Below are 25728 nucleotides of genomic sequence, written 5' to 3' on the forward strand. Positions count from 1 at the left end.
TGAGCCCATTTTTCATTTCATCTGCAAACTTCAACCAAAAGTGACATCTAGCCCTAAAGTATGCAGACTCCATATCATACAAATTGAAATGTGGAAACATGGCTTATTCCATGCTGCTGTTAAAATTTTGATTCTGTGCTGTGACTTAATTAGCTCATAGAAATATGGTGATATCCAGAATAAGACATTGCCTTCTTAAAAATAGTTTCAGGTACATAGCATTACAGATGAGAATTACGATAAAATACCTTTTCATGGTCTTCATTGGTAGTACTACCACAGAAACTGCCTAGAGAGTGGACAAGGTTATTAGCTTCAGGAGGAAATGGAGATTTGTGCTTAATATACATGCATAATTGAATTGGCTGTAGTATGACGCTTGGGAGATTACCTATGCAGAATGAGAAAACGATCTCAATTTAAAAATATTCGATGAGCAAGAGAAAGTAATTTTGCAAGCTGCTCTTCTTTCCCTTTATTTTTTTTTATTTTTTTTAAATATAAGCTTAAATACGAAGGTCTGCATCCTCTTAGCAATGGTTAATGAATTTGAAAGTACACTATAAATTGAAAAAAAAATGAAAAGTCTGGAACTACTGTATGTACTTTTCTACAGGGTTATTTGTGAAGATGCCTCTAGAATGCAATTGTTTCCTTGAAGACTTCAGACTAACATTAATTATGTTTCCATTTGTACTTAATATATTTATCAGCTTTTCCTTTTTACTGGCAATAATCCACATTTTCTAATGCATTCTTTTCAGTAAATCACTGTCCCTTTTTTGACTTTAGCATTTTATGACTTGCTAGGTTTATAATTCTTACTTTCTGCTGATCATTCTTGATTCTGTTAGTGTTTTTTCCGATAAAGGATTATCATTGCATTTTGGCTACAATGAAAGAAGTCCATTATTCCAAAGCCTCCAAGTCTTCGTCAGTATTTGGATATGAATCTAGATCTATTTTGGTCTCTGAAAATTAGTTGACATACCGTATTTATCGGCGTATAACACGCACTTTTTCCCCCTGAAAATAGGGGGCAAATGATGTATGCGTGTTATACGCCGATGTCCCGTTCCCAATAGTGCCTAGCGGCGGCGCAGCGTCGTGACACTGCGCCCGCCGCATATTAAAGGGAATGCATGTTATACGCCTGTGCGTGTTATACGCCGATAAATACGGTAACTAAATCATGATACTGAAAATGTAAGAATTATAAAACAAAGTTATACATAAAATATTCAAACTCTCACTGACACAAAGTTAGAAATGCCGAATAATGATTTTTGCTGTTGTTGTTGTTAAACTTGGATATGGATTTCTTTTTTAATAAAAAGAAGCAACTCCTTATCCTTTAATTGATATTTCCCAAGTGGGAGCATGGGCTCATTCCTCTTTTTTTTCTCTTTGTTATACATAGTTAGGGTTTGGTTGTTTTCTGTTTTGTTTTGTTTTTACATTACTCTGCTTCTCATTGACCGTACGTATCTTATATCTCCCTGGGTCATTCTACAGTTGATGAATGGACTTAGAAATGTGATATGATCAAAGTTGTCCAGGGTATTAAATATTAAAAATTTAGGTTTAAAAGTTATGTCTATTATTGGCCTTAGCATCTGAGATGAAAATGCATCAAGTATAAGCTCCTGTCAATAAAATCCCCACAAGAGTATTATGTATATGGTAACCATGATTGTCAGGAATAGATTGTCCATCTCTTAAGAATATTAACCCAAAATTACATAGAAATTATCTTTCAAATATATGACGATGGATATTTATGGTTAGACTGAAACTTTAACGTATTTCCCTATTTTCAAAATGATTTTCTGTTTTGGGATTATCATAAAAATGCTAGTACTGTAATTACATGATTTTCTGTTTTGTATTACTGTGCAATTAAAAAGGCTTTCTCTTAATAGGCAATATAATTTTATAGGTAGTCTTTGGCTTATGACCGCCATTTAATGATTTTTCAGAGTTAACAATGGCATTGGAAAGGATGCTTTACGACCTGTAAATAACATCTAGCCATCATAAACTGTACCATTCCTCTCTTGCAGAGTCACATGATTATATTTTGGGCACTTGGCAACCAGCTCATTTACGACTGATTGCAGCATCATAGTGACAGTATTAGGTTGGCTGTTTTTTTGCTGGTTTCTGCTGTTTTGGGGGGGGGGTTACTGCTTTTTTTTATATATAATTTTTTTTTATTTTAACAACAAGACAACATAAACATACCACAAAAAACAAAAAAATATCCTCCTTCTTCATGAATTTACATACAGTGCATCAATTGGTTTACCACTTTTTTTGTGCATCCATTTCCTAGTCACTAATATAATTATAATGCATAATAGCTCATATAATAGCTCATCAATAATTGTATAACCTAATATCATCACTAAAAAAAATCATTTATCTATAATTTTGTTAATTCATATTTTAACGAGATAACTATAGTTTACTTAGTTTATTTTGCAATAAATCATAAGATCATACCAAATCTATCTTGATAATGTTTTATAAAGATAATATCAAGAAAAAAAAAATTTTTTTATGCTAAATCTGAATATTCTATTATTATGTTTTATTATCTAACCATTGATAAAAAAAGATCCCAAACTTCATAAAATTGTTTATCTTCTTGTTCTCTGATTTCAAATGTCAATTTACTCATTTCAGCACAATCCAATATTTTCTTAATAATTTCTTCCTCTGATGGAGTTTTCTCACTCTTCCAGTTCTTAGCAAATACAATCCTAGCCGCTGTTAATATATTTACAATCAAATACTTCAAATTTTTATTATATATATATCAGGTAAGATTCCCAATAAAAAAATCTCTGGTTTCAAGTCTATATGTGTCTTTGTCATTTTTTCCAACCATATGCGAATTTTAGTCCAATATTTTCTAGCGTCCTCACAAGTCCACCACATATGGTAGTATGAGCCAGGTATCTGATGACATTTCCAGCACTTTTCAGATTTGTTCTTAAACATTCTTGCAATTCTTGTCGGGGGAAAATGCCACCTGTAAAACATCTTATACAAGTTTTCTTTATAAGCTGTTGACATTGTCATTTTATAATTTTGAGATCACAACTTTTCCCATTTCTCCAAATCAATCCCATATCCAAATTCTATGAATATAAATGGATTGAACTCAGCTATTAAAAGAAGAAAAATCTTTTATAAATTAGAGAAGTTAAAATTTGATATAATTTGCCTACAAGAAGTACATATTAAAAAACAACATCAACGATTATTGGTAAGACCAAAACTGGGGAAAATTTTTACTTCCTTGACTAACTGTAAGAAAAGAGGAGTGGTCCTGTACATTAAAGAAACTATTGCAGCAAAATTGGTCTATACTGATGAAGATGGAAGAGTATTAATGGTTGAAATAGTGGATAACAATATAAAAACACTACTTGTTGCAATTTATGCTCCGAACGATAAACAAGAAGAATTTTATAAAAAGTTACATATGAAATTAATTGGACTGGACCATGTCAATATAATTATGATGGGAGATCTTAATGGAATTGTAGATAATAAATTGGACTATACAGCGACAGCATTAAAACAAAATAGAAAGACTCTCCCTAAATCCTTTTTAAAATGGTAGATGAATTAAATTTAAAAGATATATGGAGAGAAAGAAATGGTAAAACCCAGCAATATACTTTTTATTCAAATAGACATTTATCATGGTCCAGAATAGATATGATTTGGACTTCATCAGAACTAATATCTAACATTCAAGAAATAAATATAGAAACGGGTATATGGGCAGACCATAATCCTATGACAATTAAATGGAAAGGACAAAGAAGAAGATCTAGATGGACATTAAATAACGCTATCTTAAAGGAAAAAGACTTTACACAGTGGATGGGCAAAGAATTGGCTTTCTTTTTCAGTGAAAATAAAAAAGAAGATACTTCAATGCAGAATGTTTGGGATACAATGAAGGCATATGTGAGAGGATTAATAATGGATTATACAAAGAAAAAGAATATTAGGAAGAGGCAAACTATTAAAGCTTTAGAAGATGATTATAAAAAACTGGAAAAAGAATTGCAGAATATGCCACAGAAAAAAGATATTAAATTCAAAATGGATATAATTAAACATAAGATGGGTCAGGCAGAGAAAGAAGAATTGGCACAAAAAATTAGAAGTGCTAAACAGAACTATTTTGAAGATGCAAACAAACCAGGTAGATGGCTAGCATACAAATTGAGAAAGGAGAAAAAATCTAGGAAAATAGTACAGTTAATAGATGATCAAGGCCAAATGTGTTATGGTAATAAGGAGAAAAAGACAATTATCCAAGACTTTTATGGACAATTATATAAGCAGGAGGATTTTGATGAGGAAAGAATTAAGCTTTATCTACAAAATGCTAACCTACCTAAGATATCTGAAGAGACTGAAAAAATGTTAGAAAGTACCATAACAATGATGGAACTAACGGAAGCATTTAATAGGCAGAATAATGGAAAAGCACCAGGCCCAGATGGGCTCCCGGCAGAATTTTATAAAACATTACAAGAATCCTTGAGCACTCCACTGTTAGAAGTTATGAATGAAGCCATGTTAAATAAGAAAATATCCAAAACATGGTCAGAAGCTTATATCACACTTATTCCAAAAGAAGGGGCCGATCCATCACAAATTAAGAACTATAGACCTATTTCTTTACTGAATGCAGATTACAAAATCTTTGCTTCCATCCTGGCAGAAAGGCTCAAAAGATACCTAAATAACTTTATTCATCCTGACCAGAATGGATTCCTGCCAAGGAGACAAATTGGGGATAATATGAAGGTAATTCTGGACACTTTGGAATATTACGAGGCACACCCTGAAAAACAAATGGCTTTGATATTTTTAGATGCCCAAAAAGCATTTGATAATGTGAATTGGAGATTCATGTTTTTGTTATTGGAACAGATGGGCTTTGCTAGAAAATTTATTCAAGCAATAGAAGCCATATATGACAAACAAACGGCAAGAGTGATGATAGAGGGAGATTTTACAGATTCTATTAATATAAGAAAAGGCACAAGACAAGGTTGCCCATTATCACCTTTGTTATTTGTATTGACTTTGGAAGTGCTGAATAGAAACATTAGAGAGGATCCAAATATAAAAGGAATGAAAATTAAGAAGGAGGAATTTAAATTGCAAGCCTTTGCGGATGATTTGGTTTTTATTTTGGAAGATCCTCTAGGAACAGCTTTAAAGCTACTGGAAAAGATAGAGATGTATGGTGAGATGGCGGGCTTGAAATTAAACAAAGATAAAACAAAGATCTTGACAAAGAATATGTTATTAAAACAAAGAGATGAACTGGCAGATTTATTGAAAATTCAAGTTACGAATAAGGTTAAATATTTGGGGATATATTTGACGTCAAGATGTCCTACATTGAAAGAGAATAACTATATTAAACTTAAACAACAGATAGCATCTGATTTGAAGAAATGGAAAAATCTACAATTGTCATTGATAGGTAGAATTTCAACAATCAAGATGAATATTTTACCCAGAATTTTATATTTGTTCCAAACCATACCAATCAGGCTTGGTAAAGATTACTTTGAAGAATTAAATAAAATTGTGTTGAAATTTATATGGCAAGGTAAGAAAGCCAGAATAAAATCAAAACTTCTGCAAGATGCTAGAATTAGAGGAGGTTTTGGCCTTCCGAATTGGGAGTTGTACTACCAAGCTGCAAATTTAATGTGGGTTAAAGATTGGATAACATTAAGAAAGACTAGATTGTTGACACTAGAAGGGCATGATTTATTACTGGGATGGCATGCTTTTCTGTGGTATAAGGGAACTAAATCGCAGGGCTATTTTAGAAGGCATTATATAAGGGAGTCTTTATGGTTGAATTGGGAGAAAATTAAGAGAAAATGGTATTTGAAAATCCCAGTCTGGTTATCAACTATTGAAGCTTTTTCTTATCCTATAATATATGAGAAGGAACAAACAGTTAGATATGGGGAAATATTGGATGAAAAGAGTGAACTTAAAACAATGCAAAAACTAGAAGAACAAGGCATAAAGATGAATTGGTTTTCATATGCGCAAATACATTCAAGGTATCTTATAGATTCTAAAGCGGAGGGATTTTATGATAAATTGACTGATTTAGACAGGATCTTGATAGGTACTGATGAAAAAGTGATTAAAAAATTATACAGTTATTTGTTGGAAATTTTATTAGAGGAGGAACAAGTTAAAGAAACGATGATTGTTTGGGGGAAGAATTTTGGATATGAGGGGGTTACTGCTTTTTTGTAAAAGAAATCAAAAACCATGAATTCAGGAGCATGGATTTAGACTTAAGACCATGTAATTTGCTTAACACATGGTTTGCTTAACACTGTAAAAATTGTCATAATATCAGGTCTGATCTTGTTGGGTACCTTGTCATATGACCATCACAACTTACGACCAAAATTCCAGTTCCAGTTGCCATCATAAGTCAAGGCAATTGTAGTTAATGATATGAAATTATTATTAGTTGTTAATGGTTAAATAATAATAATAGTGTAATTTGTAATTCTTTTTTCAGGCATTGCTTTGCTATATTTTCATCTACATGAGGTATATGGAGATCCATCCTATCTTCAGATGGCTCAAGAATACATAAAGAAGAGTCTTAGTTGCTTGACCAAGCGATCAATCACTTTCTTATGTGGTGATGCTGGACCTTTGGCCATGGCTGCAGTTGTATATCATAAACTACACAATGACAAGCAAGCAGAAGATTGCATTGCTCGGTAATGTCTCAAAATATTTGAGTAAATGGTCAGTGACACCTTAAACTCTCCATGATATATATTGCCTTACTTACGGGGAAGAAAAGCTGTTTCCACCAGAAGGTTGATCTTTGGAGTGCAACATCTATTATTTCAGATATAATAGGACGATGAATAAGTCATTTAATTCTTAACTAAATTATAGTATTTAGGAAGAGAAGTACATTCATTTTTAGAATGATTAATTTTGATAGACTAGATGGAGAAAACATTGGTAAATTGCATAGTTTTCCTTGAATAATTATCTGAATTTAAAGTTTCATTGCTAACTCTTTTTCATCCAAATTTGTATTTCCTATTTATATTCTGCTAAACTATTCAAGTCTCTATTGTTTAAAACAATGGTATATGAACAGTGATAATTTGACTGCACATCTGATACACAGTTCACCTTTTTATTTGGGTTTCTATAAAAGTCATCGGCATGAAAATGTCTATATGTACACTTTATGGATTGTTGCAACCATAAGTAAGATTTGTTTTATATCTATAATGAAATTCTGATGCTAATTTAAATGTATTTCAATGTAGAAAGCATATTGTACATTTTTTGTACTTGTACTATAGTTACCCACGAAGGTTTAAATACCCTCTGTTCGTTGTATGTTTCCCTTCTCACCCCTATGGGTGATATGTTTTCCTCAATTGGGTCCTCTACCAGGGTTTTGCATAGCATCTTAGTTTTTCCTAGCATTGCACTCTTGTAGGCATACAGCTCTGAAGTTCCTGGAATCTATTGATGCCATTCTTCAGCTTAGGAGTTACAGGTCCGAGTGTTTCCAGCCCTACTGATGCCACTTTGGCCTTTACTTTCCACATACTCTCTAGTCTCATTCCTTCTTCAGACCCTTTTATTTCTCCAGCTTCTCCTACTCCTTCCTGGTGCTGCTGTCACTTGGGTCTGCTACATCTAACATCACTACTGTCTTCTGGTCCTTGCCTACAACCACACAGTGTTGGTTTATTGGTTAATACCTGCCTATCCGTTTGGATCAGTCCCACAGGATCTTAGCCCTCTTATTCTTCACCACCTTTTGTGAAATCTCCCATCTGGCTTTGGAGGGTCTAGTGCAGGGGTGGGATTCTACCAGTTTGCACCTATTTGCTAGAACCGGTTGTTAACATTCTAAGCAGTTTGGAGAACCGGTTGTTAGAAGAAATTACTGGCCTAATCCTGTAAGGAAGGCAGGAAGGAAACATTCTGGTGTTGCTTATAGAAACTTCCTCTTCGTTAACCCTTATTACATTCATGGCAGGACTAGACTTCCTGTCTTAGGAACTTCTCTGGAGTTTTTTTCCCCTACTTTGCTTGTGTGGAGTGACCATTCAAAGTTACAATGGCACTGAAAAAAGTGACTTATGACCGTTTTTCACACTTACGACTGTTGCAGCATCCCCACAGTTATGAGAGGTCAGGCAAGGAAATGCATGCCTTGATGTGAGTGATATTGAGTGGGCCCTGCCCAGCCAATAACATGACCACCAGCCACACCCACCAACAGCCACGCCCACAGAACCAGTTGTTAAAAAATTTGCATCCCACCCCTGGTATAGTCCATACACTGTGCAGATGTTTATACACAATGCTAGCTACTTGATTATGCTCTTCAGTGTATGCTCTACCTGCCTGCAACTTATATCCTGTCATTTTGTGCTGGACTTCCTCCCCTCCCCTCCTCTCTTCAAAAGATAGGGATTTTAGTTATCCCCCTTCTCTGTTGTCCCAAATTCTGGAAATATATTTTGGCAGCTTGCATAGTCTCATATGACTCTGGCTTGTAATGAACAGAACTGGAGAAAGACACATTCTCCATCAGAACAGTATTTAAATTCAGTTCTGTTCTTTGTTTCATTTGGGAAATTTTTCTTTTGTTTCTTCCACACTTAACTTCTATTCTCAGAATGAAAATTCAGTTTAATCACATAGTGCCCTCTAGTGGTATTATTGGAATAAAGCATGCAATTGTAAAATAATTGTCCTTGAAGGCTCTACCTTGACTAAGATACCAAATATTTGCTTTAAAACTGAGTTTAAAAAACTTGAATAACACTCTTGAGTTTGTTTGTATAAATATCATTATTTCCCACCAACTAAAAATGGGCTTTTAATCACAAAGATTTTTTTGCATATTAAAGATAGCAATGGTTTCATTTTATCCTTGGATTTTCTAATCAATTATGCTTAATTCTCTATATTTTCCCAGTGTATGTAAAATTTTAATCATCCATTTCCTAAATCCTGAGCACTGATGATGTTATCTAGCTTGGATAATGAATTGCCTGCAAGAAAACAAGCAATCTCAGAGAGCACCAAGGACCCTTCATTTCCTAAATTCTCTCTTAGTATGTGAATGACATGTTAGTAATTACTCTAATTCTGTCACTATCCAGAGCAGTGTAAATTGCCTCTTTGATGATACACATAATCTTTTTATTATCCAAATAAGCATTTTTATTTTTATTGCTTCTCTCCCTTCCTTCCTGAGGCCTAATATTTTACGTTAGTCTCCCTGCAATTTATTTTATTGCTGAAAGATATTTGTATACACTATAAAATACAATTCATATTTCCTTCACTGGAGATGTCATTGGGGAGATTTGGAAGCTCTACATTAAGGAAAGGTTTTATTTTCTTGTTCTTTCCTTTGCCGGTTCACAATTTTGTTCTGTTTACGCTCAGCTGTTAAGCATCTTTACATTTAGTTTTTTAGCAACATGTTTCTAAATTCCTATGGGAAATATTTTAAATGTACCCCAAGGCAATATTATATAGGTATGATATTACTGCATTTCTACGTGATTCAAAGTAGAAAACCAACATAGTTTTTTTTATATAAACTAAAATATAATATTTGTTTTACATTGTAGAAATCTATAATATGAACAACTGATGACAGTATACATACAACTTTTTTTTACTATATGTTGCTGTAGGTGTTACTCTGGTTTGTGGGATTTTACTTTGTTTTTGTAAATTCTCTGGTGCAAAAGAAGTGCCCTCCAATTTATAGTCATCTGAACATAGTTTGTCTTCAGTTGTGAAGTTGAACTGAATACCACGTTTTTCCATGTGACAATTCACTCCTAATTATTTCAAGCTTTTTTATTTGGGTGTAATGTAATGTGAAGGATTAGAGTATTACTTTACTACTGCTTATGAGTCAGAAATTCTTACAAGTCACCATGAAATTTTGCTCCGCTCTCTTCTTCTCCATAGAGTATTTTTTCACTTTCTCCAGTATAGTCTTGTAGCAAGTCTACACACAAAATATATAACACAAGCCTCCTTGAGATTTCTATTCACCTAACCTCCTATCTGTGTTCTAGGGTGGCTCAGTGTAGGGTGTTCCTTAAGTGAAGGAGTTTCTTCTAGGACAGGAAAATAAACTGACAGTATTTATTCTTACTTCATTGACTTGTAGATTAAGTCAATAGGCTACATTATGGCATGCTCTCTCCTGCCACCAGTGGGGACTCTCCTAGTTCCTTTAAGGCAGAGGTCTCATTCTTGTGGCCCGCGGGCCAATTGCGGCCCGCAGGATGATATCCTGTGGCCCCCACCGTGATATGAAAGTATAATATTAGTGTATAATATAAATATAAAGTATAATATAAAGTATAATATTATGCGGCCCAGCCTCACCCAGACTCTGCCTCCAGCGGCCCCCAGGTAAATTGTGTTTGAGACCCCTGCTTTAAGGGTTTAGAATGCTTGTAACAGGCTAGAGCTAGAACGTGCTCAATGCCTTGTTTCAGGAATGAGTAATTTAAGATAAGATAAGCTTTATTGTCTTTCTTTCTTTCTTTTTACTGTGGACACAGTGGCACACATTAAAAATGAAATTTTGTTGCCTGCTCTCAAAAGTGTACACATACATAACACACATATGTAATGCCTGTCGAAGGAGGGTATAGTATGCTACCACCTTAAGAAACCTCTGACTTCAGCTGCCACTAGCATAAGTTCATTACTGACTTTTGAAGTCTTGTCTCAGTGTTTGGATTCCATTGTGATTTAGGGAGACCAAAATATACAAAAATTAAACTTGAGCACAGAGGAGTAGTTTGTTCCTTGTGATCAGCAATAGTGTTGTCTCTTAAAGCAGCAGCCTTCAACCTTTTGGGTACCAGGGATCAGTTCCACGGAGAAAGGTTTTTCTATGGACCAGAAGGGGCATGGTTTTGTGTGCTGCCTGAATCCTACAGATGGGGCTTCATTTGTTTACATGGCCCAGTTGCTGGCATACTACAGACCGGCACTAGTCCACAGACTGGGGGTTGGGGAGCCCTGTCTTAAAACACTACCCATAGGAAGCAGAATTGTATTTCTGGATGCTCCGATTTGAATCAGAGCCAGAAGAGGCTTTGTCTAGTTTTGGCTAATGTACCAGTTACAACCATACAGGAAGTGGGAGGATCTTGTTATAGTGGTTCATACTCTTTATCTGCCACTAGTATGGACTACTGCAATGCATTGCATATGGGGCTCCCTTTGGAGTTTGTTACAGTTGGCAAATAGTTCAAAATCCAGCAGCCTGCTCTAGGAATGGCCTGGTTCCCAGGTGTCTTCAAGATATCCCTTTCTGTGTAAAACCAACTTTTATGGTGCATTCCTCCAAGGTGAGGATGCTTAGGGTTTACTCTACATATGAAGTAGGAGGGATAGGAACAGTGGTGGGATTCAAATTTTTTTGCTACCGGTTCTGTGGGCGTGGCTTGGTGGGCGTGGCAGGGGAAGGATACTGTAAAATCTCCAGTCAGAGGTGAAATTTGCTGGCTCTCCGAACTACTCAAAATTTCCACTACCGGTTCTCCAGAATTGGTCAGAACCTGCTGAATACCACCTCTGGAATACCACCTTTTTCTGTGGTAATTTCCATCTTGTGCAGCAGCCTCCCACAAATCTCAGAGGTTCATGTAGTATCTACCTTGCATCTTTTAGGAAGCCTTTAGAAATTGAACTCTTTCACAGGGCAATTGAAGCCCGAGGTTTGTTGTTAATGATTTCAGATAGATATGGTGGCTTTCTGTATTTCTCTTGTTTTTGCCCATGATTCTATTATATGTTGTGTTGTTATATTGTAAACTACTGAGAATTTATCCTGACCATAGAAGTGTATAAATTCAACCAAATGAATATGGGAATTATGAAAATGGATGCTTAATAAGCAAAAGAAGTTGTGGGTGGGAAGAAAATAAGTACTGCAGAAAGTAAGGTTGAAAAAGATATTAGGTGCACTATGAGGAAAAAATGTAGTCAGAACGAGCAAGAAACAGTTCAGAACAAAAAAAGAGTTCAAAATGACAGAGTGATTGTCACATGACCCCCCACCCCACCCCCATCACCAGTGGGTGGGAAATATTATACATATTTTTGAAGAGAGATAAATAAGGATATTGTAATGTACAGATAGTCCTTGACTTACAACAGTTCATTTAGTGACCATTCGAAGTTACATCACTAAAAAAAGGTGACTTATAATCATTTTTCACACTTACAATAATTAAGCATCCACATGGCCATATCATCAAAATTCACACTTGAGTTGCTTGGTAACTGGCTCACATTTATGATGGTTGCAGTGTCCTGGGGTCATGTGATCCCCTTTCTGACAAGCAAAGTCAATGGGAAATCCAGGTTCACTTAACAACTGTGGCAAAAGAGGTTGTAAAATGGGGCACAACTCACTTAACAAATGTCTCATTTAGCAATAGAAATTTTCGGCTCAATTGTGATCGTAAGTCAAGGACTACGTGTAATGTAATTATAATGTAATATCATACTAAAATAAACTAAAGCACAGTTTAAACATGCTTAGAAAGCCTTGTCAGATTGGGGGTAGGGGAACTTTCCTTGCCATTGAATTATAAAGTCTAAAAGAACTTTTTTCCCCTCCAAGCTTATTGCATCTGCCCAAACCAGATCCACGTATCCCTGATGAAATGCTTTATGGACGTATGGGGTATTTATCTGCTCTGCTGTTTGTGAACAAACATTTTGGAGGGGAAAAGATCTCTCAAAATCACATCCAACAGGTACTCTATCCTTTTTTTCTTTTTTTTGTATCTTGAGCTATTCAAATATAGGTAATCCTTGACTTACTATAACAATGAGCCCAAAACTTCCATTGCTATGCGGGACAGTTGTTGTCAGTTTTGCTCCATTTTACAACCTTTCTTACTACAGTTGTTAAATAAATCAGCAGTTGCATGGTTGATCAGTGAATCTGGCTTCCCCACTGGCTTTGCTAGTCAGAAGTCACGAAAAATGATCACAGGATGCTGCGATACTGCAACTACCATAAATACATGCCAGTTGCCAAGCATGTGACCATGGAGATTCTGGTGCTGTTGTAATTTTGAACAAATGAATGGTTGAAAGTCGAGGACTACCTGTATCTAGAAACTCCTTCCATAGTTAATAATGCAACCTTCTAATGTCTGCTAACCCTATTTAAAAAAACAAATTGGCCAAAATCTCATAAGATTTCCAGATCTCACAAGATTGGCAAATTCCTCAAGATTTGAAGAGTATAATTGCAAAATCTTATGAGATTTGGAAAGGTCCCCCTTTTTTCCCTTTTTTTTCCTTTTGGAGGGGAAGGGTGGCCTGGAAATATTGTTTCCTACATGTAACTTCTCTCATTTTTAAAAAAAACACAACACTGTTCCTTAAATATCGACTAACATGACGATTATAAGTTAAGAAAATTATCTGTTCAAATCCCACTTGCCTGTGAACTGATTAGAGATGTAAATAATGTAATCATTTTATCTGTGAGACTCTTGTGTGGCAGTTTCTTAGCAAACTTGATGGAGGGATACTGGAAAATTTAAAAGTTCATCCTACCTAAAATAGATTATTATCATGCTTTTCCCCTTTTATTTATGCCAGCTATGAAATTTTGAAGCATAGCCATTATTATTTCTGATTTTTCCTCTAGGTTTGTGAGACAGTTATGGCATCCGGTGAGAATTTGGCACAGAAGCGGAACTTCACAGCTAAGAGTCCACTCATGTATGAATGGTACCAGGAGTATTACGTAGGAGCAGCCCATGGTCTAGCAGGGATTTATTACTACCTGCTGCAGGTGAGAGGCATTCTCACCATTCATGTATGTCTTAGATATAGCCAGAGATTTCATCACCATTAATGTGGCACAAATTGTAAAATAAAACTCTGTATTTCCAAATGAGGCAAATATTATTTTTCCACATAAATTTATATCCTATGTACAAATGTTACAACCATAAGCCAAAACTGTAGGGTATTTTAAAGTTTTAAATAGCAGTACGTGAAACATAAGACAAGTGTAATAAACTCAATTGTTTTAATTGACACCTTTTTAAGTTAAAACTTGAGAAAATGAAAAAGCTATCATGGTCAGATCAGTTTGCTTTGGTTCCCCTCCTGCTAGCTTCTTCAGATAATTGTGTAAATGATGATACCTTTTTCTTCTGCTTTGAATATGACTTGATAGTACTCTTCTGAATTATGATCCTCCTTTCTCCAGTGTGCTGACAAGAGAATCCAACAATGGGTTGACATTTGCATTTCTGCCCAGACACTGAGTCATCAAAATTTAAGCCTACTTCTAACAGACAATGTAGCCACCAGGGGGTAATCGCCGGGGGGGCACCCATTCCAGGTTCCTCATGTGTGAAACGGAACAATTAGGACTCTGGGCAGAGAGTCACCTTCTCTCCATCAGGGCAGAAGTTATCCGAAAGGTTCGGCCATCCAATCCTGGACTTGTTCGCCACCCAGCAAACTCCCAGTTGCCCAGGTTCTTCACCAGATTTGCAACACTGGGGGTGGTAGGGATCAATGCACTCTGCAGCCCGTGGCCCTGAGGGCTACTGTACACCTTCCCCCTCTTCCCCACATTCCAGGTGTAATCAAGAAGGTGTTAGCAGAGAGGGTGGAAATCCTGCTTCTCGTTTCCCACTGGCCCAGATGCCCATGGTATGCAGATCTCTGGTCAGCCTCTCAGTATCCCAACCCTGGAAGATTCCTCAGGACACAATCTCCCTCAGCCAGGGGGTCTTGGTCCACCCAGAGCCAGAGTGGCTTTAGCTGACCATCTGGCATTTGAGAGGAGTATCCCAAGGAAGGACAAATTCTCCATGAAGGTGATACAGACAATTCAGGCTTCCAGGAGGCCATCAACTAATAGAATCTATGATTTGACCTGGAGAGCCTTTTGTAGATGGTGCTCCAGGAGTCACATTGATCCCACTTCAATATCCGTTCCACAGGTCCTGGGCTTCGTACAGGAAGGGCTGGATAAGGGACTGTCCCCTAACACCATTTGCAGACAAGTGGCTGCTCTGTCCACGATGCTAACATGGGGATCTGGAATCCCTCGCTCAACGCCCGATCATGCACAGTTTTATTAGAAGTGCAGCTAATCTAAAACCTCCCGTGGTACACAGGTACCCCACCTGGGATCTGTCCAAAGTACTACAAGCCCTCACTTCTGCGGCTTTCGAGTCACTGCGGACAGCCACTCTACGCTTCCTAACCTTCAAGGTTGCCTTCTCGTGGCCATCACTTCAGCCAGACGAATATCCAAACTGGCAGCCCTCTCAGTTAGAGAGGACCTTTGCATCTTCCACTCGAACAGGGTGGTTCTGCGGTTAGACCCCTCCTTTGTTCCCAAGATGAATTCTTGATTCCACAGAGCTCAGGAAATAATATTGTCTGACTTCTGCCTGGCCCATCGCACGCCCTGGAGAAGAAATGGCACACCTTGGACATTAGGAGGGCCCTCCGGATATAAAGCAAGAGAATGTCCTCTCTTTGAAAAACAGAACCCCTGTTAGTGTCATTCCAACCATTTTAAATGGTTAACAGAGGTCACATCATTGACCATAGGCTGGTGGATAAGGGTGTGCATCGCCAAGGCCTATGAGCTTCAGGCTCCTCCAGTACCCAGGCATGTGACAGCCCATTCAACTAGAAGCACAGCTACGATGGCTGCCTGGGCGACACAGTCCTCTATCGAGGATATCTTTAGGACAGCAACATGGTCCTCCCCATCCCTTTTATAAGACACTACAAACTGGACACCTTTGCTTCAGTTGAAGCAGCCTTCGGCAGGAGGGTGCTCCAGAAGGTGTATACAGACTTGGGGACTCAGGACTAGACTGCTACCCACCCTTAGGACAGCTAGCTTTGGTATGTCCCATTCTTGGATTCTCTCGTCAGCACACTGGAGAAGAGTGTTGGTCTTACATGCTCCTTCTCGGTATGCTGAGAGAGAATCCAACCCTGCCCTGGCGACTGTCTGGTCCAGAGTCCAGGAGTGGCCAGAATCAACACTGGAAAGACGTCTACTTTTTTTACGCTATGCCTTCATTGAAACTGGGACTCAGACAGGCAAGAGAGGCATGGCTGAAAGTTTGATGATTCAGTCTCTGGGCAGAAAGGCAAATGACAACCCATTCTTGGATTCTCTCTCAGCACACCAAGAAGGAGCATGTCAGGTAAGACCAACGCCCCTTTTAATAAAATCTTGCTGTCACTTTAATTTGTTATTAGGGATTGAGAACATGAGCATGCATATCTTAAACGTAATATTTGGAATATTTTACTGTCCCCTCCAGAGTTAGACAATTTAGGGGCAGTTGCACCTTTTGTATTTTTAAAGCCATGTTTAAAACATAGATGAAGTAGCATGTTATGACTGATTTAAGATCCTGTGTGTTTTGTTATCTCAGCCTGGTCTTGGTGTGAGTCAAGCAAAGTTGCATAACTTGGTGAAGCCAAGCGTGGATTACATCTGTCAGTTAAAGTTTGTTTCTGGCAATTACCCCCCTTGCATCGGAGACAACAGAGATTTGCTGGTCCATTGGTGCCATGGTGCACCCGGTGTTATCTACATGCTCCTTCAGGCCTATAAGGTAGGTAGTAACAATTAGGCAACCAAACAAGGTTTTATCCCTTCCTGTCAGATTGTTTAATATTTCTGTTCTAATTAAAATGGGTATTAGATGTCCCTGCCATGCATTTTGATGGTCTTACTGTTGTGTTATAGTGACAGCTGGTAGTGACATTTCTTCCATTTATTGCTCAAGAGATCTTTTCAAGGAAAATTATACAAGTCAGAAGAATCAGAATAGAGCTGAAAGGGACTTTGGAAGTCTTCTAGTGCAGCCCCTTCTCAAGCAGGAGATCCTATACCATTTCAGACAAGTGTATGGTCAGTCTCTTCTTAAAAACCTCCAATGATGAAGCACCCACAACTTCTGAAGGCAAGTTGTTCCACTGGTTAATTGTCCTCACTGTTAGGAAGTTTCTCCTTAATTGCAGGTTGCTTCTCTCCTTGATTAGTTTTCATCCATTGTTTCTTGTCCTGCCCTCTGGTGTTTTGAAAAATAAATTGACCTCCTCCTCTTTGTGGCAGCCCCTCAAATACTGGAATACTGCTATCATGTCCATCCTCTCCCCTAGAGTCATTCTTTTCTCTAGACTAGCCAAACCCAAATCCTGCAACCATTCTTTATGTTTTAGTCTCCAGGCCTTTAATCATCTGAGTTGCTCCTTGCACTTTTTTTAAAGTCTCAACATCTTTTTTGTAATGTGGTGACCAAAACTGGATGAAGTATTCCAGGTGTGATCTTACTAAGGCTTTATAAAGTGGTACTAATACTTCACATGATTTTGCTTCTATGCCTCTGTTTGTACAACTAAGGATTGTATTAGCTTTTTTGGTGGTGGATGCACACTGCTGACTCATGTTTAAGTGTAAAACCTTGCTTTTCTCCACATTAAATTTCATTTTGTTGGATAGGGCCCATTGTTCAAGTCTGTCAAAATCTTTTTGGATCCTGAGCTTGTCTTCTAGAATATTGGCTAGTCCTGCCAGCTTGGTGTCATCTGTACATTTGATGAGTTCTTCTATTCCCTCATCTAAGTCATTTATGAAGATATTGAAGAATACTGGGTCTAAAACAAAACCTTGTGGTACCCACTGCTTACTTTCCTCCATGTAGATGTAGTACCATTAATAGCTTACTCATTGAGTATGGTTTGTCAGCCAGTTACAAATCCATCTACTAGTTATAACTTTGTTTCTGGATGTTCACAGATCTGTTTTATTATCATTTTTTCCAGTATCTTCCCATCCAGTATTGATGTTAGGCTGATTGGTCTGTATTTCCTGGGTCTGTTTTGTTTTTCCTTTTTTGAAGACTGGGAACCACAACATCTCTTTTCAATCCTCTGGTAGTTCCTCGGTGCTCCAAGATTTTTTAAAGATATGATGCAATGGTTTTGAAATAGCATCTGCCAGCTCCTTCAGAACTCTGGGATGTAATCCATCAGGTCCCAGTGATTTATATTCATCAATGTCAAACAGGTGTTATCTTAGAAGCATTTTATTGCTTATTTTAAGTTTTATTTCTAGCTGCCTTTTACAGTTATGATTTTGGTAGGTTGGGCTATAGTTTGTGTGAAGACATGCATGAGTTAAGCAGGTCTGCTCTCTTTTTTTAAGTTTTTTATTTTTAAATATGTATATAAATATTAAATATATATATAAATATTAAATATATGAACAGTGTGGCATTAATCTTACATCATTATAATGATATTGTACATAATACAATCATCTTTCAAATTCTGGTCCATTTACCTACCTACTTATTGTAACATATTATATAGAAATATGCATAATTATATTTCCCCCCTTTCTAATTTCTACCTCTATTCTATATCTTAATATCACAAATCTTATAATGATAGATATTCTATTTCTATCCTTCATCTCTTGTCCATTTTAGTATTTCAGTTCTTGTTAATTTTTCTTTTTTTTCCCTTTGGCACAATTTCCACATTATTATAATAACAATTATTACAATATTACAATTAACATTGTTAATATTATAATATTTACACCATATATCTAATCCCTCATCATTTGATTTTCCCAATATTTTATTTCACAATACTAATAATCGTACTAACCTTACTATTATTATTTAGCGGTATATAACACAATAATCTTTCAACTTCTAATCCTTTCCTCTACTAATTTTAAGGCATTACATCAGAGTATCTTTAGTGCTAATATCCTTGTTACTAATTCCTACCTCTATTCTAAGTCTTAATAACACAAAACTTATATTGGTGGAGGTTCTGTTTCTATCCATCATCCCTTGTTCACTTCAATATTTCTTCAGTAGTCTGAGCTTCATGGCGGCCATAATGGCCACCTCTCTTCTTCTTTGTTGTTGGATAGGAGGATAAGCCCCTGATCAAGCAAGAGAGTTGCCACTCTCCATGATCTGCAAGGCATTCCTCCTTTTTTTGTCACCCCTCCAAGGTGACTTTAGCCCTTTTAAGGGCCCCTCAACAAAAAGAGTTCAGTCTAGGTTAGTGGAGGCCCGCTCTCTATGACTGTGTTGTAATGACGCCAAGCAGCCAGCTCTGCTTTCTCTCTACTGCCTGTTATTTCTGTGCCATCTTTTGTCTTTAATGGACTGGCTGTTTCCTTGACTTTTTTCTTGTTATTTATATGTTGAAAGAATTTTTTTATTATTTTTAATTTCTTTTGAAAGTCTTTGTTCATTCTGAACCTTTGCTTTCCTGACTTCATCTTTGCAGATTCAGGTTATCTGTTGATATTCTGTCTTAGTTATGTGTCCCTCTTTCCATTTTTTTGTACTTATCCTTTTTTATATTTCAGTTTATAAGAGAGATCTTTGTGCAATCATGCTGGTTTCTTCTTGAATTTCTTATTTTTCATTTTCAATGGTATCGTGTTTGACTGGGCTTTTATTATCATATTTTTCAGTTTTTCCTACACTTTCCATTCTTGTCCCAAAGAGCGAGTGAATAGCTACTAATTAACAAGAATATGTTGAGCCTTTTCTGTTTTGTCCTTGAATGATAGAAGAAGCTGCCAACAATAAGAGAACAAAATGCTGCTTGTTTTTTCAGGTGTTTGGGGAACAGAAGTATTTTAGTGATGCCTTGCAATGTGCTGATGTGATATGGCAGTGGGGGTTGCTGAAAAAAGGATATGGGCTGTGCCATGGTACTGCAGGCAATGCATATGCCTTCCTGGCACTGTACAACCTTACTCAAGACATGAAATATCTCTACAGAGCTTGCAAGGTGAGCACATGTTTATATGGGACAAGAGGTGTAACTTGGCCTGCAGAAAAATTAACTAGACAGACAAAATGTAGATCACTACTTCACGCAGTTTCGATTATTTGCCTTGAAAGGCTGGAAAATGGGCTGTTATTATTTTATCTGGATTTTTTTAAAAAAAAAACTTTAAACTGTTGGGGAAAAGGTAACAAATTGCTTGGGATTTGGATTTGCAGAACCTCTGAACTGCTACCTTTTTTACCTTTTTTGGCAAATATGCAAAACACAGTTTACCATTGGAAAGTTGTTGATATTGCAAATTTCCTATACAGAAGCCACTTTTGTCAATCTTATCATTTCCATATTAGTTATAGAAGTGAGATTACCTGTTTTTCTTTTTCCTTATATAGTCACAGGCTTTGAATTTTGGTGGTGGTAGTAATTGAAATTTATTGTCTGTCAGGATTCCCTATGCCTGTTTTATAGTTGCCATTGTCAATATTCTATGCCTTTGTAGGCGAAAGAGGTGACTTACTATTTGCCCTATTTTCTACAGCCCTTTCAATCTTAAATAAAACCTTCTCTGGAGGATATGAGATCCTTTAGTACAGTGTTTATCAATCTTAGTAATTCTAGGTTAATTGAACTTAAATCCTCAAATTCCGCAGCCAGAATTCTAAGGCTTGAAGCCCACCCGTCTTAAAGCTCAAGAGTAATCAGGGTTAGGAGCCTGAATGTGAAAAATTCCCTTAGCCTTCTTGTCTAATCTGCCTACCCTAAGCTTTCTTGTCCTGTATATATGCTTCTATTTGGCTTTTGGCTCAGAAGGCTTTGATTTGTGCCAAAAGGTGGTTCTTCCCTCCCAAGCCCAGCCTGATTTTTTTTTAATCAGTCATTTTTTGAGTTTTTCCAGTTAAACTGTAGCTGTTAAAATGTTTGCAAAAGGAGCTTGGAAAATACTTACAAAACATCTGCAAATACATTGTAAAGCTCTTAAATATTCTCTATGTCCATGATTCATTTTCAGTATTAACATATCTTAAGATATATCTTGTGCACAGAATTAATGAAGACTGTAAGAAATGAATCCTACAAAAATTTAACTTATACTAGATAAATTAGTTAATTACTTAAAAGCGTATTTTTTTTTTTTTAGTTTGCAGAATGGTGTTTAAGTTACGGGCAACATGGATGTCGGACACCAGATACTCCTTTTTCCCTTTTTGAAGGTAATAGTCACTTCACTTTTCCTGTCTTCAGAATCTTAATATTTTTAACGATAATAACAATTGGGATTGGGTAACTGAAATATGGTCTCATACACTCAAATTTCTGCATAAGCTACTAATAGCATACATGTGGACCAAATCAAATTATTTGCAACTGAAGGTTATATTGTTTTGTATGTAGCTTCCTGCATCTGTTGCTCTCCAGATACATAGGGATTATTTATTAGTTGAGAATGCTGGTATATAGCTATCCCAACGCATCTAAAAGTGCCCTTGGTTAAATGAGGCTTATATTAGAGCAGGAAAATGGGTTGTCTTTGGGTTTTTTTGAGGGAGAGGATGTCTCACCTTACTAAAATGGGTTTTGCATATCCATGACAAACTGAAACAGAAAGAAAAACTATTTAAGGACCTCAAAGTCAAACTGACAAAAAGAAAAATAATTAAAAATATAATATGGACTTCTCTGTCCTTCTTCTATACCATATTGGAATTGATTATAATTAGCACCAACACATAAATACTGGAAATATTTTGTATTATCCTAGTATTGCAGATATTGAGAAATAATGTCCTTCCGTAAGATTTTTGGTTAGTTAATGGCACACATTAAATTAATTGTTCAAAAACTATCCTGTTTCACCCATCTAACAATCACTTTGCAACACTTTCAGTTTATTTTTCACGCAGAAATTGTTACTACATCTAGACATTTGCTATTTCACTATTGCTATAAGTAAATCATTGCAAAATAAATGTCTGCTCTTCTAAAGCAGTCTTCTTCTTCCAACCTAGGTGCTTTGCAGATGTCTGAACTTAAGTTCCCAGATTTCTTTAGATACTATGGATATTTGCTAATAGTTCTGGGAATTCAAGGCCAGGCATCTGTTTAAGCATAATTATTGCTTGTCTGTTATTGTTTTTTACAGGAATGGCTGGAACAATATATTTTCTTGCTGATCTTCTGATACCGACCAAAGCCAGATTCCCAGCTTTTGAACTATAAATTCCTTCTCAGCCAATATTAAATACTGACAAGAAGTTCTTTGGTTCTTTGGAAAAGGCAGATTAAGTAGGCTATTATCTCATTTCTTGGCTAGAAAATTCAAACCCTAAGGAGGAGTATTAATGTTTACATTCTCTTCTGCATCTGATCTACTTCTAAAAACTACTAGCTTTTTTTGTAAGCATTCTAGGTTCACATAATATAGTTTTGTCTGTTTTACTGAAGGGGCTGCAACTTGACTAATGATTTTTTGAAGATAAAAAATATATATTTTGCAGTCAATTATTTTGCCTTGCTTAGATAGCTATAGGACAGATCTTGAAATTATTATCTGGCAAGAAATATTCCTTGTGTTGGGACTTCCAAGACACACCAAAGGATATGGCTAACACAAAATTTATCAGAGCCATTTCTGAAACATATCCTTCTGATTTCTTTGCATGTTTGTTGTTAAAACAAATGCACTGCTGATTTATCAGCAACTTGTCACCGAGCATATAACTCTTGGATGAATTTTCCTGTCTTCAATTAATGCTTTCAGGGGCCTCCAACCTTGCCAACTTTAAGCCTGGAGGTCTTCAACTCTGGGAGTTGAAGTCCTCCAGGCTTAAAGTTGCCAAGGTTGGAGATCCCTGGTTTATCGCACATTTCCAACAGGAATTGAGTATATTTGATATATTTATCGTTGCATTTTTTCTTATCTGTGACAGATTAGAGCAATGTGGTTTATCGCATAAGACCTGTCTGAAATCTTTTTGCAAAGAGCCACATATCACTGAGTGTAGCTTGTAAACTCTTAATACATTTATTATATTTAAAAAAAGAATTTATCAGTGGCTTAGTATTAGCTTGAGTTAAAGTAAAATGTCAACTATACTTCAGCTTTAAAAAAGGCTGAAATAATTCTTCTCACATAGTTAGATTAGCACCTGGCTGATCTTTCAAAGCAAATACTGAAATATACATTTCATACAAAAGAGAGAGGTAGCTGACTCCAAATGATTAAAAGGGACTGTTCTGTAGTTCTTGCATCTTATAGTGGCATAAATTACTGCAAGACTGCAATAGTTACCAATATGAATTCGGGGGTGGTGGTGGACGGGGCGGGGTGGACGACACTTACCTGGATGTGTTCAGCATTATTTCCAGACAGCAGTATTCAGTATGTTGGATATCATCTTAATAAAAGTATCTTGTTCATTTGATTTTTAGATACTGTATAAGCTCTGTTTATGTGGATAATTAGTTTTAAGCCTTTGGAACATACTGTAGTCTGCTTTGTTGTTAAGGTTCATTGAATTAAAGCTGTTCTGGACAAATACCTAATTTTATGTTCTTTGTAAAATATATATGCACATACAGAGAGATAGAGAGAAAGGGAAGAGAGAGAGCATAATAGCCCTTTGAAGGAAGGAAATTCTACAGATGATCAGAATACAATTGTGCTGGTATAAATTAAAAATGAACTACACAAGTAAAAAAATTCCCCAAGTCAGCCTCGATTTTTGATAACCATATGAATATAGTTATATAGTGATGGGGCGGGGGGGGCTGCAGCAATAAGGTGTTATTGCCATGTTCATGCATGCAAACATACATAGACATCCCACCACTCCCTTTTTGGATAAGCAATATGGTGTCTCACATATAAATACGACAAAGTGTGGCCTACTTCTGTTTTTCTGACGTAAGTCAAGTTGATTGGATTTTGCTACTTTTAAGTTTTTCTATGATCAAGCTCGATGGGAGGATATGCCCATCTTGTTTTCTGTGCAGCCATGCAAATAAAGATCACAGAACATGGAGTTGCCGTATATGAAAAAAATGAAGCCAGCTCTTTACCCTTGAGAAAAGGGGATGGAATTAACAATAACAAGCTGCAAGGGAAGTCACCCTTGGATACATTTTAATCAAGCTGTGAATGAAGAAACAAGATTTCTCATTCATGATTGTGGAACTAAAAAGCAGGAATGGGGCAGTGGGATAAGAACTGAGAGAATAGAATAATGTAACCCATAAATGAGGTGCATGAAGAGAAGGAAAGCATGGCCCAAGGCAGCTGAGACCAGTAGGCTGCCCTCATGGGATCAAAAAGGAGCAAAGCAATGAGCCAGAAGAGTAGGCCTTGCTGTTTGTACCTAAGGAATCTCCACAAACAATTAGGAGAGGGGAGAAAAATACATCTCCCGCTGCTCTGAGATCAACTGTGCTGGAATCAGCCTTTGATCAGGGGGTTGCCATAATATTTGTGTCTTTAGCTACACCTTTTTATCCCAGGGGGCAAGTTGTGGCAGTTTGGATTGTCAGCATATTGATTCATTTGTTCATGTAATAAAGTTATACGGCCATCCACCTCATATATATGACTCTGGGAGGCTGACAGAATAAAAACTGTTTTTGCTATGACTAATTTTTGTTTAGATGAAAGTATGATCTCATTTAGAACATTTATGCCAGCAGATAGTTTGAAGCCCATGAAAACTATAGGCAGAGATAATTATTGCTTCAAGTTGTGAGACTTGAGAAAATCAATTCCTTTGATCCCTGCCCTGGTCTCTTCTGGGGCAGTAATTATGTTATTAGCATCTTTAAAAAATCCCCCAACAGGTGAAAATATGTTTATTACAATGTAATATAATTTATTATAACATAGTGAATGTTTGCTGCTCTTGGGATAACTGTCTGATAAAAGTAAATTGCATGTTTTGATTTAACAGGTTCACAATTTTTATGTTCTCAATGTGCCTATAGTGAAATAACATATCTAATGTAAATGTATAAATGTTTTATACAGAAGTTATTAATTACATAGGCAATGCAATTTTAGTATCTTGCTCAAATATTATGTGTTAATTGTATGTCTCCAACTGCCAATAGATGGCACTATAGTTCAATGCTTTTTACTACTAATATGCTGATAAAAAGATAAAGATAAAAAGACAAAGTACTTAAAAAGAAATTTAAAAACATATTAAACTTTAATCATATGGAACAATATTGATCATTATGTTGATAAAGAGCCAGTTGTTATGCCAAAGGTGAAAACACGTCACCTTTAATTGTCTTTCTGTTATAAAACAGTAATAATTTCTGATGTACCTTCCACTCAGCAAATCTGTTGCCTTACAGATATTGATAAATTCAAGGTTTTTTTATTTATGTAACCTCAAATCATACATCTTTAAGTCATACTACCCTTGTTAAAAGTATATCAATAAACATGGATATTAAACAGGAAAATGGCATCATATACAAATATTGCTTCTGTCATTTTTTTACTTGGCATGAGGAGGCAGACAGCCAAGCTTTAAATATCTTCTGAAGATTATGATTTTATATATATGTATATGTATATGTATATGTATGTATGTGTATGTATGTATATATGTATACACACACACACATATAAATGTATGAAATTAGTTTCACTTTAAGGTAATAAAGGAACATTTTTAATGTTTTTTAAACTTAACTACTAGGAGGCTGTATTAACATATTAATTAGTAAGTTTTTAGTTTACGTTATTGTAATTGCACCTCATAC

General features: G+C 36.2%; 1 protein-coding gene across 3 annotated transcripts in view; it reads left to right on the forward strand.

Moving 5' to 3' along the window:
* The window catches only part of LANCL1 (LanC like glutathione S-transferase 1), a 37863-nt gene extending 12425 nt beyond the window's left edge, over positions 1 to 25438 (forward strand). For all 3 annotated transcript variants that reach the window (XM_087940807.1, XM_087940765.1, XM_087940851.1), the window contains 7 exons: positions 6602 to 6809; positions 12749 to 12884; positions 13793 to 13939; positions 16572 to 16754; positions 19795 to 19971; positions 21107 to 21179; positions 22109 to 25438. In XM_087940807.1, coding sequence (XP_087796933.1) covers positions 6602 to 6809; positions 12749 to 12884; positions 13793 to 13939; positions 16572 to 16754; positions 19795 to 19971; positions 21107 to 21179; positions 22109 to 22185 — 1001 coding nt within the window. In that variant the 3' untranslated portion in view covers positions 22186 to 25438. The remainder of the gene's footprint in view (positions 1 to 6601; positions 6810 to 12748; positions 12885 to 13792; positions 13940 to 16571; positions 16755 to 19794; positions 19972 to 21106; positions 21180 to 22108) is intronic.
* Positions 25439 to 25728: the final 290 nt, after the last annotated feature.

The sequence above is a fragment of the Pseudonaja textilis genome, chromosome 1 (assembly GCF_049901715.1).
Source record: "Pseudonaja textilis isolate UNSWEBS1 chromosome 1, rPseTex1.2, whole genome shotgun sequence".
NCBI lineage: Eukaryota > Metazoa > Chordata > Lepidosauria > Squamata > Elapidae > Pseudonaja > Pseudonaja textilis.